The following is a 16,000-nucleotide window of genomic DNA, read 5'->3' as shown; positions in this document are numbered from 1 at the left end:
CACTTTCTTTCTCTTAGCTTTTTTGGTGTTCGACACTGCCGGACTAGGATTAGTCCGGTTCTTTTTTCCAGAGAGGCGGCGCGGAGGCGGTGACTTCAGTGTTCACCTGGCACCAATGCCGTGCCCCGGCCCCCATATTCAAGCCAGGTAATTTAATCAGTCAGGTATCAGTCAGCGAGTCAGCGAGGCGCATGCCGGCGGCCGCATGGCAATTTTACTTTGCCATGCGGTTGTTGGATGGATGGAACATCCTCTGGCCATAGCTCCTGCGCCGCGTCCGGCGCCCCGGGAATGGGCAGGTGAAGGATGCGAATTTCGAAGCGAGATTGGTTTTGGCCCTGGTGATTATTGGGGGCCGTTTGGAGGGCTGAGAACATCTGTTCGTTCGCACTCCTTCGAATTACCACTTTGTACGAGGGTCAGCTAGGGGAAGGTGGTGCTCAGAGTACGAGCGCAAAGAATGCCCGGCGCGTATCGCAGGGCAAAAAGGGTAAACTATCCGACAGAAGCAAGCAAGCAAGCAAGCACGCAAGCAAGCAACATCATCCGCATCGCCACATCAAACTTCAAAGGGCCCCCTTGTCCTCGTCTCAGTCCCAAACCATAATGCAAACTCAGCTGAAATGGAGCAAAGACATCTCGCATACGCTAACCCAATGCGCCCACATACCGCAGGTCACTTTGTGAGAATAATCGCAGGCCCCACAGTATCCTCACGAGAAGAGAAAGAAAAAAAGAAAACGAAGATCTTCGGCGTGGCAGACGGGGCCTTACCGCAACCAGCTTAGCTGATTTGCCGTGCCGTGGGTAATTGTCCCATGGATGAGACCGAGGTTTTAGCGTGCTTGCGAACGAATCAGGATCCGCATGTTTGAGCCTTCGGGGTCAGCTCGTTTATCATTCATGCGCTGCGGGCCAGCCAGAATCCGGCCGAAGTTGTTCCAGAATTGCAGAGAGGAAGATCGACATGAGAGACAACGGGGGACTTGCGCGCCTGAGAATTAGTTCTGTACATCATCCTGCCTAAGATCCGTTTTTTTTTGGAGGAGGTTCCAGGTTCCGGACCGGGTAAAATGGTTAAACGGGAGAATAAGTGTTGATCATTCTGATATTGATGTTTGAGCCTTCTTTTGTGCAAGACAGCCGGAATTAGAGGTCCCCGTGTTCATAGCCCCCCCTTATTGTTGTTGGGGCTTGGAGAAAGTTGAGAACTTTGAGATGATTCTCTGGGTCCGAGGAAAAAACTTGAAGGCGTCGACTCTGCAGGCGCTTCCTGCAAATTCCGCGTTTTTCCGGATGAGATAGCGGGACTTTCACCAGTAGGCTGAGCGGCCAGCCACGCGAGGGAGGAAGCTTAGCCCGGAATCCATTCAGAGCCTTGGTTTCTCCAATAGTCGTTAGCCGACGAGCTTGCCGAAAGGGCAGTGTCTGAGTGGACCGGTTTGTCAGGCTTAGATGTGATGAGGATTGCAGGAAGAGGAGATTGGTGTTTCATCTTGCTCTTCAAGTTCCCGCTGCGCTCCGTAGCGCCGTGCCTCCTGGTTCTTTCCGGGACGTGAACTACAGAAGAGGCTTGTGCGGTGGCTCTGTGCTCTGCAGCAGCAGCGCAGCTGCAGTGCTGCGGTGCAGCAATCTGCGAGAGGCTTGACTGCGATATTTGCGTCCTGTGAGTTGGATCGGGCTGGAGATTTCGATCTGTACCTGTGGCTGGGCTTCCTGCCTCAGCATGCAAGTGAAAACTAGCTGCTACCTGGTTCAAGGGTCTCGTGGGTAAAGTAACCTGGACCTGAGTCTTCCTCGACCTAAGTAGACTTGCTGGCTGCAAGCTGTGACGGGGGGAAGCATGATAATACACACTACTCGGCTTCAGAGTGTGATGCCAATAATGGTCCCGCAGTAGACCCTGGAGATATTACCTCAAGTAACCTGGGTGATGGCCACATGCTGATAAGCTCCCCTCTTTCTCACTCAAATATTCATGGCCTGGCTGGTATACGAGACCCCCAGGCTGCCCATTAGCCAGGCTCCCGGCTATGTTCGGCGAGCATTAGAAAGGAGGGTGAGCAATAACTCGTCAGGCATCCTGCATCGTCTCGACTCGCAGAGCCGACCTGGGGTTTCTCGGGTGTGCTCTCAGGGACGCAGTGTGACCTGGCCCTAGCCCCGATTCCATATCTGACCGTTGAACCCTTAGAGTATTCCAAAGTAGATCGCGCAGAATATACCTCTTCTTGGCTACTCCCGCCCTAATGCAACTAGGTCAAGAACAACCCTGCATTGAATGAATCCCTTCCATCAATCGAAAGTGACCTGCTGGCAAACCTTCTTTGCCGGATATTCGGTTCTCTTCAAGTCGTAGAGATTTTGTTGTCCAGGGAGTTGTTAATGTCCGGGTTACCCCCACTGCTTACTCCTCGCTTATCGACCGTTGAATCCTTCACCTGGCCATTGGACGCCGCGGTCATCGGCCGGTGATCACCATCGACCTATCTCGTTGAGAAACGGGGTGGCTGACAAGAGGCGTATCACTTCTCCGGAAGGAATATCGTGAAGTGCAGACACGAAGCTGCTCAAAGGTGCAACACCGTGGATCGTCTTGAGTCTCGGATAGATGGCTGCTACAGCTGAGAGAGGACAGCAGAGTAGGACGCTTCTGGAATAGATTACCAGACATCTGGGAGAAAGGAGACCGGTGCCAACCGCCCGCAGTCAATCTATGTCACCTGGTCTGATAATCCCAGTCACCGACTCAAACACGCTTTCATGAGTGGGCCATTAATACGGCTCATTATGACCATAAGCCAGGGACTGTCATCGAGAGAGTCGAGACATACTCCGTTCGTTGCTTCGTTCCTTGGAAGGGCTTGAAGATGCATGCCTCTGACGTGAAGGCTGCCCAAGAAAAGCCGACGGATCATCCGCCGCTTGGAAGTTTCTCTTGTTTCGATACGACAAAGCGCCAGGATTCCTGCAATGCATGTTGGTGAGCGCTGGCCGCATGATTTACCATACAGCAGACTACTACCGCATCAAGTTAGTACGCCGCTCACTGCTGGGAGGCAAGAAAACCAGCCAAGCGTTGTCTTTGCTGGGAAGACAATCGGTTGCCCCTCGTCTGTATTCGCGCCCCGCTGTGCATATCAGGATGGCGTCAATTCTGTCGCTCGAGAAGAACAAGACAAATGGAGTCAAGATTCCTTCATCCGTCCCACTCATACGTACATTGTAACAGAGTGAGAAAGCATCAGAGGCCTTGAAATCATACTTGAGTCATCGCCATATGGCTTAACGGTTTCGACCTAGCGAAATATCGCACCAATCACTCTTCCTCCCCCGCACATTTCGAGAGGGCGATGGCTGTGCAGATCTGCCTCTTGGGATAATCAGTGGGGAGCCAGCAACCGAGCAAGTTGAGCAACTTCGATTCGGACCGGTATTTGATACGTTAGATCAGCCTGCTGCTTGTGTGTCATGGCAAGCCAATCCTCGGAATAAAGTTGGAGTGAGGGGATAATGGTCATTCACTGAAGTACACCGGAGTAAGTAGCGGTGGCCACCATTGACGCCTAACATCTGCCATTTTCTGTCACCCTAAGACACGTTGATTGGCAAGTAAAAATTCCGACCCAGATTGACCTTGCGTTTCGTTGGCGATCCGCCACGGAAATGTCCGATTGCTGTGCCAGGCTGCCAGCCAGAATGCACCAGGAGAAAAGAAGGGCCAGATCGCCAATCAGCCTTGATGATCTCCAGCATTTTCGCGCTTTGATTTTCCAACCTGCAGGTTTAGCTTCCTTTGGCCCACTTCTCCGCCTAGTTGGTCGCCTGCTATGCCTCATCGCCTCAGGTTGAGTACGACTCTGACTGCGAAGGGTGAACCCAGATCCTCTAGGGTGGCTCCTCTCTGATGCATGATCCGTGAGCGCTAATGGTGGTTGGCGCCTGGCCGTCCAGCATGCTTGCCATCCCACGCCGTGAGCACAGCGTAGCACCCACAGAGAAGGTCAGATACGGCAAAGAAGCAAAAGTCAAATACTGTGAGGCGAGATGTTGCTGCGTGATCTACCCGCTGCTGGACAGTGGACAGACCAGGGAGGGTCTCGATCTGTTCTTTGCTAGGCGTGCGTCGTGCATAGAAAGATAGGAAAGTTAGCAACGACTTTGTCGAGAAGGCTTCCATGTAACTGCGTAATGAAAGACATATTGCAGTACAGCAGAAACATCGTATGCATGACCATCAACCCATCACAGACTTTTGCATAGCTATTGCTGGATCATTTCGTGTTGCGAGATTTTCTGCTGCGAGGTTTGTAGCGCTTACGTCGAATGCTCAGCACGAGAATTTTACGGGGCTCAACCCCGAATACCAAACTTTGATCTTGTTTGACTTTGTCCCGTGCAGGTGTTGATCGAATAAGATGAACGTCAGCATGCACTAACAGACTCAAAGTATCGCACTGACTCTGCGGGCCGGAGCGCGTGCCATAACTACTTGTTTGCTTCTCGAGCACCCGTGGTTCTTGTGCAGTATAACGTGGTTTCTAATCATTAGCAGGCAGAATGTACTGTGTGTCTGCACACGACCTTACTTCCATCTCGTCGTGTCCAGAATAGTAGGTATCATTGAGCAGCTGATGTGCTGTCTGCTTGAGCATCGTGCTCTGTGACCAATCAGTGCATGGAACCAAAGGTTCTAGAGGATACACCAGATTATGGTATTGCCCTTGGGTTGACAAGATCTAATCCCGTGCTTTGAAACGGGTGGCTGCCGACTTGCCGTAGAACTTTAGACTAATATGTGGTCAAGTTCAATGGACCATGAGATCCGAATCACAAGAAAGAGTAGCAGAACGGTTGTCGATTTGTGCAGTGCTAGGATTTTCAGACATTGTATTTTGTGTATCAAAGTATCCAGTGTATCGGCAGCTACCGTTTCTATAGGTGGTTCAGCGTTTTTGGGACCAAGGGTGTACGTATATATATATATCCTTGGTGAGAGGTCATCAGTCATCAACTCTTCCGGGAGCCAGCGACGGGGTCGTGAATCTACGCGTCTAGGTTCAGGCTCTCAAGGATTCGATCGAGCTTTTCCATCAAGATCTGGTAATTCACGGCGTCTTTCGTGAATTCGTCGTCCGCAATCTCGCCGTCCAATGTCCTGATGACAGGCGAGTGATCGTCTTCATGAAGGGACGAAGGTTCTGACGCTCCATTGCTATTGACGTTGGTAACGCCGTCCACGTCCAGGTCGATCGTTTCGACTCCGCTTGTGAGTTTTTCCAGATATTGGTTGGTAGCAGCTGGGTCCGCAACCTGCTGTATAGTGTCCTCCATCATCTCGTCAATCCCCGCGTCATCAAATCTCAATCTGAACCGCTCATTGAGATAGAATCTAATATCATCCAACAACTCGATGGAGTCGGTCTCTTGTCGTTTCTGGATACGGGACGCTGACTCCTGAATAAGCTCTGCAAACTCTGGCAAGTCAATATGACTTTCGAGGCGATAGGCCAAGAAGCGAGCGGCAAACTCCTCCAAGCGCTGAACTCGTGTCATCCATGCCGCGCGAATAATAGAATATATGTCTATATCGTCTTCGACATCTCCGCTGGTCTTCGCTGCCTCTGTCTGTGACATGCTTCCGCTACCGAGAGTGCTGATCACAACGGCAGCCTTGGTTTTGAGTTTCTCAATGAAGAGCATATCCGCCGCAAAGAGCACCTCGACGGCAACATCGAGCGAGAAATCAGCTCTCTCAGTGTAGAGGAACGTCAGTATTATCTCCAGCACTTCAGGTGAACAATCCACGGGAATAATGTGCAGGTGCTCCTTCATATGAGCCTCGCGGAAAGGGGAGTTGAACATGGTCTGGAAGAAGTCGGAACGCAAAAGCATTGCTCGATGGCAAGGGAATAGAGTCGACTTTGGCGGGGTAATAGTATTCCCAGAAGATCCAATCGGCCCGATAGGGAGGCTGGTGGTGTTGGCGTTGCCATCATCCTGAAGGTCGTCCTCTGGAAGCTCGTCGGCCTGCAATAGAACATCTGCAAAAATAGCGTTGTTGTGATCCCATTTGACTTCGCCAGCTCTCGATGTGTCAACCACTAGCTTATGTTGAAGGACGTTTGCACGAAACCATTCTTCCAGTTGGTCACGTCCTCGTGCGATTTCCGTTGTTCTTCTTTGCCGTGCCAATCGTCTATCACCGCTGTCGAGTATGCTGTCAACAAGGGTGCTGATCTCCAGATGTTTAGCGATCTTGTCGATTCCAGCAAAAACCTCCGATTCCGTAAACCCCGTCCCTGGGCCGCTTCTCAGGTCCCGAGGGGGGTCTCCCAAATACAAGTATTTGATTGCCGTCCCAAATGCTTGCGGCGGTATGGTGCTGGGAAGTTTCCACGTTGTCGTCTCGGGGGAAACATTCAACTTCTGTCGGAAGTAGGGGGATCGAGCGGCCAGAACGAACTTGTGGAGGTATAGGGTCTCGTCGCCCGCGGCCACTTCGATATCAGATGTCTTTGGTTGTTCTCGAACCAAGAGCGAAGCTGTATGAGCCGCAAGAGGCTGAAGCGGATCCGTCGACTTGGAGTAGTCATACTCAAGCAGTAGGTTCCGTATACGATCATTCAGCGCGTTATATAAACATCTTTCGACAGGAACTTGAATTAGAGCTTGAACTGAGACACAGCTAATGATGATATGACCTACCGTTCCCCTTGAAAAGTGTCTCTTTCACATAGCGCCCCAGACTCCAGGAGCAGCTGTGCGACTTCGTAGTGACCGCAAAGACTTGCCTGAAGGATTGCGTGTTAGTATTCTATCGAACACTGTTAGACCAGAGTATACTTACCAGAATCAAGGGGGTGTAGTCATAGTGATCCCGTGCATTTATATTGACCCCCTCGGTAATCTTCTCTTGACAAACCTTGAGGTCCCCCTTACGACAAGCTTCACAGAGTTCCCGGAAGGGCTCACTCGAGTCGAGAGGGTTGTCGTCGATGATCGTGCCATCCTTGATCAGCTTTTGCTCATGATGCAAGCTGATTTCCAATTGGTCTTTGCGCAAGACTGTGCTGTCCCCCATTGCGAAGAAGATGAGACTTGCTCTTTGGTGGCGGACCAGCGCTCGGGGATAAGAAGAAATGCGGGACCGGGAGGGTGGAAGGAGGCCAATGATGCCATTGCTTATCGATAAGTAGAGTCACGTGTAGAATCCACTGCTTGCGCATCGCCTGGATGGAAGGGCTCATCCTGGGAAAATCCTTGCAGAGAGAAGGTTAAAGCCATTGAAACTTGATGCACAGACGCGCGAATTCAATAATTGGGATGCCTCGCTGAAGCCCACTGATGGATTGAGAAGGGATGCAGGAATGTACTCCTTGGAACAAACAGATCGATGAAGAGAAGTGATGTTACCGCTTTACCGCTACCCGTCCCCACTGCCCCCCGCCACACCGCTTTCTGGAAGCAGATAGGGCGTCTAGTAGGCAAGCGGTTGCTGAGCAACAGGATGGCCCTAAACAATTCAATACCTCTGATGCCGTTCCATACCGACCTTCTCAAAGCTTCAATCTTCTCCATCTCCAACTTCAAGTCCTCGAACTACTAACCCGACAGGCTCAAACTCAAGCTCGACTACTTCGTCAATGAGCTAGTTTTCTCCTATCTTCATTTTTCTCTTATTCTTCCTCCCACGAACTTCCTTCAATCCACCTAACGATACCTGATCCCCTCAAAGCAGCCAAAATGGCAATTGCACTGGCGGAGGCAGACAAGTATGAAGTACTGGAGAAAATAGGTACCAAGAACCATGATCTACTTTGAAGAGTCCAGGCATACAGTACTAACAGGATTCTCTCTAGGCTGCGGCTCCTTTGGCATCATTCGCAAAGTGAAACGGAAGACCGATGGTTTCGTGAGACGACCCGGCGACACTGAGGCGGACAAGTACTTACGAGAGCTTTTCTAGATACTTTGTCGAAAGGAAATCAACTATATCAAGATGTCTCAGAAGGAGAGAGAGCAGCTCACAGCGGAGTTCAACATCTTGAGCTCTCTTCGACACCCGAACATTGTCGCCTACTACCACCGCGAGCACCTCAAAGCAAGTCAGGACTTGTACTTATATATGGAGTACTGCGGCGGTGGTGACCTTAGCATGGTCATCAAGAATTTGAAACGAACAAACAAATACGCAGAGGAGGACTTTGTCTGGCGCATCCTGTCGCAACTAGTGACCGCTTTATACCGCTGTCACTATGGTAGCGACCCAGCAGAAGTGGGCTCAAACCTGCTAGGACCAGCTGCAAAGCCTTCCGGTCTTAAGGGGAAGCAAGCTCAAATGACGATCCTGCATCGTGACCTGAAGCCAGAAAACATCTTCCTGGGCTCCGACAACACTGTTAAATTGGGTGATTTTGGATTATCAAAACTGATGCACTCGCACGATTTTGCCTCCACATATGTCGGTACACCTTTTTACATGTCGCCCGAAATATGCGCTGCCGAAAAGTACACGTTACGTTCTGATATCTGGGCCGTTGGCTGTATCATGTACGAGCTCTGCCAGCGTGAGCCACCCTTCAATGCACGAACACACATTCAGCTTGTCCAAAAGATCCGAGAGGGTAAATTCCCACCGCTACCGGATTTCTATTCGACAGAACTGAAAAATGTCATTGCGAGCTGTCTACGTGTTAATCCCGACCATCGACCGGATACAGCTTCCCTGATCAACTCTCCTGTCATTCGTTTGATGCGCAAGGAGGTTGAACTCGCCGGTCACTCTAAGTCAGTCCGAAAGCGCGAAGAGGCCACTCTGCAAAAGGCAAAGGACGTGGAGCAGGCGTTCGCCAAACTCGAGAAGGAGAAGCAGCAAATCCGAGCCGACCTTGAAAACTCCATTCGCCGAGAGTGGGAAGTGAAGGCAAGGCTGGAAATTGATCGTCAAGTTCAGAACGAGCTAGATCGACTCCGCAAGAGGTTCGAATGCGAAGTTCAAGAACGCGTAGCTCTCGAAGTTGAGAAGCAGAAACGAAGCGCCAACTTTCGCGAAGACATCAGTCTTCATTCCAGCGGGCATGGCTCACAAACGTCTTGTAGTAACACTGACGACTCCGACTACCCCTCTAGCACAGATATCAGCCAACTTTCTCTGGAATCGCCCTCAAGCAAGGGCAGCCGGCCGCCGAAGAAAGAGTCGCGGACGCCGTTCACTCGCTCTAAGACCGTTGTTGACTCTCCCATGGATATACAGATGGCTGAGCCATCTCCTATCTCAATAGCGTCCCTTTCTTTATCACCTAGGCGCACATCCACAACTTACTCCGCCAAAAACATCTTTGCTGAAGGCGACAAGCAACGACCCAAGTTTGAGCCATCAATGGCGTACTCGGATGATGAAGATGATACGCCCGACCTTCCCTCGCCTACCCGTCCGAAGGTCAAGCCCGACCCATTCAAGGCCCCGTCTCGACCACTTCTTCGACAAAATACAACTGCATTAATGCAGAAGCTCAGCACTCAGCCACCAATTTTTCCTGCCAACCCTTCTCGACTCCCTCAGATCTCGGGTTCCGGTGATAGCCATCCAAGAGAATCCAAGTCGAGGTCACCTCATCGCCGTTTGTCCAAAATCCCATCATCTGCCAATCTAGCCGCGGATGCAGGGTCCCCGACTCGAAAGAGTGCCGTAAAATCGGTCCCCTCGAAAATGAATGGAGGTGGAGATGAGATGTTCAAGGCTGTAATGCAGCGTAATATGGGCGGCAGAACGCTTGTAGAGCTCGCACAAGCACGTGCTGGCGGCCGCCCCATTGATGAGGTCAAGCGCTGTTCTAGCGACTCGCGTTCCTCGGCCTGCACCGTTCCCTTGAAGTCTTCTGATCGCGATCCACCCGCGGTTTGGGATCCGGAACGAGATGACATGCCGAGTCCCTTCCTTGCACGAGGAAGGAAGGTGATTCGAAATCTGAGGTAGAACTCTTTCTCGGATTTTTCCTTTCTACCTATGGGACGCATCACTGACGCTCCCTCGAGAGGATGCATAGCCCTGCAACAGCTGCAGCCGCGTATGCAACCAGCGCGACAATCCCCTTTCAGCGGTTGATCCGCGAGAGGGATTCCAATTCCTCCGTGGGCAATTGATTGGCCTGCGCCTCTCATTCCCACTTGACGCTTAATAATAAATCATTTCTCGGAGTTATGGTTGGGTGGGTATACATTTCAAGAGCGAAGACCATGCAAGACATGAGAGCACTGATGCATTTCCTTGTGTTGCCGCATCTCTGCTGCGATTTTTCTGCTTCTTACCCTGTGACACGATACACCCAAGCTCGCCTTTTCCTTTGTCTAACGCAGTCACGACCTCCCTCCCCTTCTACACATCTTGATTTGCCATTTGCCCACACTGTACAGCTACCTTGCATCTGCTCCGGAGTCCAGATCCACCAATTCGTCGAGGCCGGTTGCACAGACTCCCAGAAGGCTTAACCCTGGTTGACTGTGCTTCTCTCTCCGAGTGGTGGTCAGCATTTGATCTGGGCTCGTTCACTCGTTTTGATTGCACCTTTCCCTGGCTTGGCTTGGGCTTTCCTTTTCCTTATAACTCTGTCCTCTTCTGGTGTTTTAATGGATGGCGTTCTTAGAAGATCGATCTTGATCTCGGATCTTGGATTACCGGCGTTTCAACTGAGGGCTTGATGTATGTAGTACATCTGTACCTATACATACTGGATTTTTGCTTAGATGGCTCTACAAGCGATCTTTCACTTTATTTCCCTCCACTTAGTATATGTAGCCCTTGCCGGAGAACTCAGCCGTACTGAGAGGTGGAATACTGTGAGCTTGCTGCTGTAGATGCTTGAGAGTTCATATATAGTCCAAGTTACACTCGATGCCCAAGTAGGATGTACTATTTTGAGGCTTACGTGCAACTCAACACTGATCTACGATGGCCAGGAGAACTGATCTCCAGGAAGCATCAGATGACATGACCCTAGCGTCGGTGGTAGTGGATTGTAGTTGGGTCATCCATCTAGATTGGAGGCATATCCGTATAATCCAATGCCAAACACTGAGTTTTGACAATGTAGCCATTTATCCCAACCTGGCCTGAGACTTATATCGGCCTACTCAATGAATCTAAAGATTAGACATGGATTGCATTAAATAGCATAAAGGAGGTCGGCCATCTAGTCACTTCAACTACTACGTAGCTTGTATACACTCCGTGGTACAAGAGATTAGATCGAAGTCTCTATCATCAACTTTTAGATTCTCCTAGATGCCCACAAAATATGGCTCATGTCTGCGTGCTGCAAAATATATATCTTCAACACACCCAATGTTCCCACCCCCCACTATACAAGATAAAAGCCATAATGAATAATCCAACAACAACTCGAAAGAAACCCTCTCCTCTCTCGCTCAGGATCAGGTGCCCACAAATCCCACCGAATCAACAGGGTACACCGGTAAAGTGCTGTTCGAGTGTTCTAGCTAGTTTTGTGCGCCCCCTCGATCTCAGTGCATGAAGGCGTCGAACCTTATCACCGATCTCATGCAACCTTTAGACTTTCGAGATCTGGTGGAATAAGCAAGGAGCGCTGTTTGTGAGACGGTGGCAGCGCGCAGTGGATGTTGAATTAGTGGTAGAAAGATAGATAGGGGTTTTTATGGCCTTGAGGGGTGTGTCTCATCTTGTAGGATAGGATAGGATAGGATAGGGTCACTGGGGTTGCGGGTTTATGCGGAGGGGGGATGCGATCGCGTGGAGGGGTAAAATGGGAGGAGATGCTTTGAAGCTACGTTGGAATAGATGTTGTGAGCTTTTAGATTGTTTAGGATATCGGTATAATTAGTGTCTTCGTCCAAATGATTCTCGCTCTTATCTCTTGGCTGCTGCTTGGTAGCTTATACTCAGGTGATAATTCGCCAAGAAGAGGTAAGAGGTAAGAGGTCAGAGTAGACGTAAGAAAGAGAGCACGGAGTCTTAGTACATAGGTTGATATCCGAGCTCAAGTGAATGACCCGGCTCGGCGAAGGAACAGATGCCGGTTAAGCTAAAATGAGTTGATATTCTCCTATTTGATGGAACCGCATGATTCGACCAAGGAGGACCTAGATCAAGTCCACCTGGAATCGGAGGCCGGGGAACGCTGGGCAGATGGTTGCAAGTACCACCAGTGAGGTCTTGGTGTAGCCTGCAGCAGATGAGACTTGAATCTATTCTCGGCGGTGGTATGACAGGTGTGTGTGTGTGGATATGGACTATGTTACTGTTAAGGGAGGTGCCCAGTGCGTTGCCTCGCTCGCCCGGGTAGGGATAGGTTGTTATAGGTGAGGCGACGTAGTGTTGAAGCGAGGGCTTCTATCATTACTAAAAGTACAGTGGGTATCAATTCATAGATCCTCGTCTTCGACTTCCTCAATCTGGACTGATCGGAGTTCTTGATTAAACCGTCGTTCTTCCTCAGCGAGTCTTTCCTGGTCTTCTGCAGTGGGTGTCGTCTCGGCAGGACCAGCGTTGTAGCCCGCCTTTTCCAGTCGGTCGAGTTCTTCCGGTTCTAGTAGCTTGCCTTGGCCTCGTATTGAGTCGTGCTTCATTCTGACAGCTGATGGTATGAACTTGTTCACGGCTTCTTTTCGCAGGTCGCGGATCTCTGGTTTTGCCTCGTAGACTGTTCTTGACTCTGTAACTGAAGGCCTCGCGGGTAGGGAATGCGGGCCCCGATGCTCGTCGGCTGTATTTGCTTCTTTCCTTCTCAGGTACTCGCGTGGAATAGGTGGAGGAGTATCTCGCGGCATGGGTATCCTCCGCACTTCCTCATCAGTCTCACTGCTATCGCTATCTTGGTCATTAAATCGTCCGTGGCCGTCTCGCCTCCGCTTCCCCAGAACCCCTCCATCACGTCGTTCTCCGGATTGATCGTCGTCGCCCCGCTTGTGTTGAAAGTTCGCGAACTTGGGTGCCTTATCTCCCAATGCCTCTCGGGCCTTCTGCACGGCCCGCAAATCCCGCTCTAGAGCTTCCAAAATCTGCTTCTCACGTGGGCGTAGGCCCTGTCCTGACTGCTCCAGTTCCTTCAGGTCATTGATCTGCCGTTGGATGCGCTCTGGATTGCGGCGACCCAGCTTTTCGTTCCGACGGGCTAGCGCCTCGGCCTTGCCTTTTTTCAGCGTCTTCTGCTTGTCCAGTCTCCGCTGCGCCATGGCAGGGTTGACCGAACGCTCCTTGTCTCGAGGCATTGTGATTTACTTTCTTCCTTTCCGGAGTTGTAAGACCCAATTGGTCTAGTGGGGATGCGACGCGGCCTTAGGAGAGATCACACGGTTGAGTTGGAAGCAATTCGAGTGGTCCTCGCCGATTGCTGAATGGTAATTCGTGAGTTACTATCGACCGAGCAGCAGATGGCGTCAGTCAATATCTCCATTTCAAAGAAACAAGAAAAACAAGAGGGTCTATCTCGGAGGGGTAGCGGGGAAGCATAGGCACCTGCAGCAAGCTAGACAGGCTTGAGAAGAGCTCGGGGGCGCTCACAGGCTAGAAGTCGAAGTAAGCTGCAGATAGGGAAAAATATCGAACAAGTCGGATGGTTCCTCCTGGAGCGTGGGATCTCTCCAGACCCAATGAAATAGCCCAGGGCAAGATGTAGGGCTCTAGCCTCACGCGTTGGGCAGCGGTAGTTTGGGTCGCTGGAGAGTCTGGAGAATCGCGATCGCTCGATATCGGCAGCTAACTACGAGTTAGCAGCGAGAGCGGCTGGAAAGGCGTCAAAAGCGGCAAAACCGGGCTTTGCGACCTCTCGACGATTGGCTCAGAGTGAAGAGATAGAGCAATTACGGTGGTGAGGGAACTGGCGGGGATTGGATGACGGGCGGAATTTATCGAGCGTTTGAGAGAAAGAAGAGACGACGTCGTTGGCTGGTCCTGAGGAGTAGTTGAAGGCGGTGGACCATGCAGCCCAGGATACATCATCTTACATTGAATATTTAAAGCAGTAGCAGAGCTGATAGGATAGGTTTGTAGATTGACAAGGAGGGTTGGAGCAGTACGTATGTATGTAGAGCTGGAGAGGAGATGACGATGAGCTCTTGTTGGTTGGAGGATGGGTGAGGCTCATCGTATAGAGTGTTATGCTGCATGCCCCGACGGTGATACTGATAGGTGCAGCAAGTAGGTAACTATTCCATCTGGTATCTTCCTCAGCTTCTCCAACATCTCCTCCCTCTCTCTCCTTTCTTTTTCCTGTGATTCCATCGTGCCATTCTCTCTCCGCGTCCTGGGCCCGTCCCTGCTTGAGAGTCTCCCCATCCCTGAGTTGCCTCACTTAATTGTGCCATTTATATACCACCCTCCCTCATCTGCTGAAGGGGGGCTCCTGGCTTGTATTCGTGACTGCTTCTCTCATTCCCCGTCAGTGTAACATCCGATTGCCTGAACGACGAGGACGAGTCGCCGCGGTGTCTTTTTTATTCAATTTATTTCAGAGTATATTTTTCCCTCTTTACCGCCGACGATCCAATCCGTTTGCTTCCTGCCCTCCATCCTTCGTCCCCTCCCCATTCAACCTCTTCGTTCCCTTCTCCTTTCCGAGAATGCCATATTAAGCACGGCAGAGGACTTTTCTTCTAGCTTTAGAGAAGAAGTCCCGCTTGTTGCTGGGGGGGTTTCAACTTTGTCCTCGTGCCACTTCTCCGACACTACCCCTTCACCCTTACCTCTTCTCCTCCGCGTACCCCGTGCTCACTCCTCCGCACTGCCTTTCTTATTTTTTTCTTTTCGGTCTTGGTCGTCAGCATCATGAACTTCGAGCCGTCATATCTTTGCAAATTGAGATCGGCTGGCGCTTCCTAAGACTCCTTGTCGCGCTTGGAGCATGTCTATGCGCGGAACAAATGTCCGCCGCCTCGATTCCCGATACCTCGCTTGGCCTTACCTCCTCCGAGATTCAGATTCTCCGACAGCAGCAGCAGATTGCTTTACAGGGTGGTCATACTGGCAATGGGGTTTCCAGGGGCAGAGGCACTGGGCGTACAAGCAACTCCAGCTCGCGCGCTGCCAGTGCTGCCAGCAGTCATGGTCGACTGCTGCTGGATCCGATGAGCCTCCGGGCACTTTCGCACCAACTGGATGGTCTACAACAGCAGATTCAGAATCGCCTCGAATACGTATGTTCAATTTGTCATTATTTATGTTTCCTCCTGCAAGGGTGCTTCTTAACTCTGCGACCTGCTGACCCCTCTCGTTCCCCTATGCACCGCCCGTGCGCGAAAAAAAGAACGTCGTTCTAACTGATGCGGTTGATCTATAATAGCTCGAAGAACAAATGCAACTTTCCATACAAAATAGTTATGACCGGGCTGGAAACGTTATCCGCAATGCCGACGCAGAGATTGCCCGAACCCGTTCGATTTTGGCCTCAATTGACGACCTGGAGAACGAACTCGCGAAGATCGGACACATTAGAGAAATTGTACGAGCCTATCGAGGCCGAATAGAAGGCTTAGACCAACGTCTTGATCAAGCAGCTCGCCGCCGACGTTGAATCTAGCATACGATTTTGGACACAATACGTGCTCTCCCTCTACGACTTATACCCATATCGCACCCTTGTCTTTGCCTTACGCCCAATCTTTTACGCCTTTCTTTGCCATCTACTCTCCGTGGGAACCCAGACCAACTAGTAGCCCTGGAGGCGCTTACGAGCTTGCACCATCTTTTATACCTCCGCACCGACCATCCTACCACTCTCCATGATCACGATAACGACCTACATGACTGCTGACTCGACGATGGATATGATTGAGACACGAAAGGAGAACATTGAGCTCTCCAAAACACCTATATACTGTATCTGTCCTCACGGACTCTGCGATTTGAAATTACTCGCCTGGCATGGCTATTACAACAAATCCCATTCCACCGATGTGGCTTCGGCCTATGCTACTTTTGTTTTTTCCTTTATTACTTTCTCTCAAACCTGGGGAGGTTTAGTCT

General features: G+C 50.9%; 6 protein-coding genes across 6 annotated transcripts; 3 read left to right on the top strand and 3 right to left on the bottom strand.

Annotated features, from left to right (window-relative positions):
* Nucleotides 1–111: 111 nt before the first annotated feature.
* BJY04DRAFT_18650 (uncharacterized protein) lies at nucleotides 112–525 on the top strand. The gene has a single exon (XM_073710916.1). The coding sequence runs from the start codon at nucleotides 206–208 to the stop codon at nucleotides 425–427; it is 222 nt and encodes a 73-aa protein (XP_073573719.1). The 5' UTR covers nucleotides 112–205; the 3' UTR covers nucleotides 428–525.
* Nucleotides 526–2,827: 2,302 nt separating this feature from the next.
* Nucleotides 2,828–4,616, bottom strand: BJY04DRAFT_183467 (uncharacterized protein). The gene has a single exon (XM_073710473.1). It carries the CDS (start codon nucleotides 3,837–3,839, stop codon nucleotides 3,567–3,569), a length of 273 nt encoding a protein of 90 aa, XP_073573718.1. The 5' UTR covers nucleotides 3,840–4,616; the 3' UTR covers nucleotides 2,828–3,566.
* Nucleotides 4,617–4,656: 40 nt separating this feature from the next.
* BJY04DRAFT_183466 (ankyrin repeat and BTB/POZ domain protein) lies at nucleotides 4,657–7,373 on the bottom strand. The gene is made up of 3 exons (XM_073710472.1): nucleotides 6,851–7,373; nucleotides 6,709–6,794; nucleotides 4,657–6,646 (listed from the first exon to the last, which is right to left on the bottom strand). The coding sequence occupies exons 1-3, from the start codon at nucleotides 7,082–7,084 to the stop codon at nucleotides 5,047–5,049; spliced, it is 1,920 nt and encodes a 639-aa protein (XP_073573717.1). The 5' UTR covers nucleotides 7,085–7,373; the 3' UTR covers nucleotides 4,657–5,046.
* Nucleotides 7,374–7,585: 212 nt separating this feature from the next.
* On the top strand, nucleotides 7,586–10,760 carry nimA (serine/threonine protein kinase nimA). Its single transcript, XM_073710471.1, has 4 exons — nucleotides 7,586–7,798; nucleotides 7,863–7,915; nucleotides 7,970–9,975; nucleotides 10,050–10,760. The coding sequence occupies exons 1-4, from the start codon at nucleotides 7,747–7,749 to the stop codon at nucleotides 10,144–10,146; spliced, it is 2,208 nt and encodes a 735-aa protein (XP_073573716.1). The 5' UTR covers nucleotides 7,586–7,746; the 3' UTR covers nucleotides 10,147–10,760.
* A 1,079-nt stretch (nucleotides 10,761–11,839) lies between these two features.
* On the bottom strand, nucleotides 11,840–13,565 carry BJY04DRAFT_18617 (WW domain binding protein 11). Its single transcript, XM_073710858.1, has 2 exons — nucleotides 13,541–13,565; nucleotides 11,840–13,392 (listed from the first exon to the last, which is right to left on the bottom strand). Exon 2 carries the CDS (start codon nucleotides 13,246–13,248, stop codon nucleotides 12,403–12,405), a length of 846 nt encoding a protein of 281 aa, XP_073573715.1. The 5' UTR covers nucleotides 13,249–13,392; nucleotides 13,541–13,565; the 3' UTR covers nucleotides 11,840–12,402.
* A 1,333-nt stretch (nucleotides 13,566–14,898) lies between these two features.
* Nucleotides 14,899–15,548, top strand: BJY04DRAFT_215792 (uncharacterized protein; the record flags this gene model as incomplete). The annotated part of the gene is made up of 2 exons (XM_073715566.1): nucleotides 14,899–15,171; nucleotides 15,318–15,548. 2 exons carry the CDS (start codon nucleotides 14,899–14,901, stop codon nucleotides 15,546–15,548), a joined length of 504 nt encoding a protein of 167 aa, XP_073573714.1.
* Nucleotides 15,549–16,000: the final 452 nt, after the last annotated feature.

The sequence above is a fragment of the Aspergillus karnatakaensis genome (genome assembly GCF_047715665.1).
Source record: "Aspergillus karnatakaensis strain CBS 102800 unplaced genomic scaffold BJY04scaffold_12, whole genome shotgun sequence".
Taxonomy (NCBI): Eukaryota; Fungi; Ascomycota; class Eurotiomycetes; order Eurotiales; family Aspergillaceae; genus Aspergillus; species Aspergillus karnatakaensis.
Note: the sequence above shows the minus strand (reverse complement) of the source record. Positions and strands in the feature narration are given on the sequence as shown.

What these genes read in the sequence shown, in the direction of transcription:
- BJY04DRAFT_18650 (XM_073710916.1), top strand. Translation starts at nt 206, where the DNA reads ATGGCAATTTTACTTTGCCATGCGGTTGTTGGATGGATGGAACATCCT.
- BJY04DRAFT_183467 (XM_073710473.1), bottom strand. Translation starts at nt 3,839, where the DNA reads ATGAGGCATAGCAGGCGACCAACTAGGCGGAGAAGTGGGCCAAAGGAA.
- BJY04DRAFT_183466 (XM_073710472.1), bottom strand. Translation starts at nt 7,084, where the DNA reads ATGGGGGACAGCACAGTCTTGCGCAAAGACCAATTGGAAATCAGCTTG. An exon ending in ACTACACCCCCTTGATTCTG is followed by an intron (nt 6,795 to 6,850) that starts GTAAGTATACTC and finishes GCAATCCTTCAG; the next exon opens with GCAAGTCTTTGCGGTCACTA. An exon ending in GACACTTTTCAAGGGGAACG is followed by an intron (nt 6,647 to 6,708) that starts GTAGGTCATATC and finishes TCCTGTCGAAAG; the next exon opens with ATGTTTATATAACGCGCTGA.
- nimA (XM_073710471.1), top strand. Translation starts at nt 7,747, where the DNA reads ATGGCAATTGCACTGGCGGAGGCAGACAAGTATGAAGTACTGGAGAAA. An exon ending in AACGGAAGACCGATGGTTTC is followed by an intron (nt 7,916 to 7,969) that starts GTGAGACGACCC and finishes GAGCTTTTCTAG; the next exon opens with ATACTTTGTCGAAAGGAAAT. An exon ending in AAGGTGATTCGAAATCTGAG is followed by an intron (nt 9,976 to 10,049) that starts GTAGAACTCTTT and finishes GAGGATGCATAG; the next exon opens with CCCTGCAACAGCTGCAGCCG.
- BJY04DRAFT_18617 (XM_073710858.1), bottom strand. Translation starts at nt 13,248, where the DNA reads ATGCCTCGAGACAAGGAGCGTTCGGTCAACCCTGCCATGGCGCAGCGG.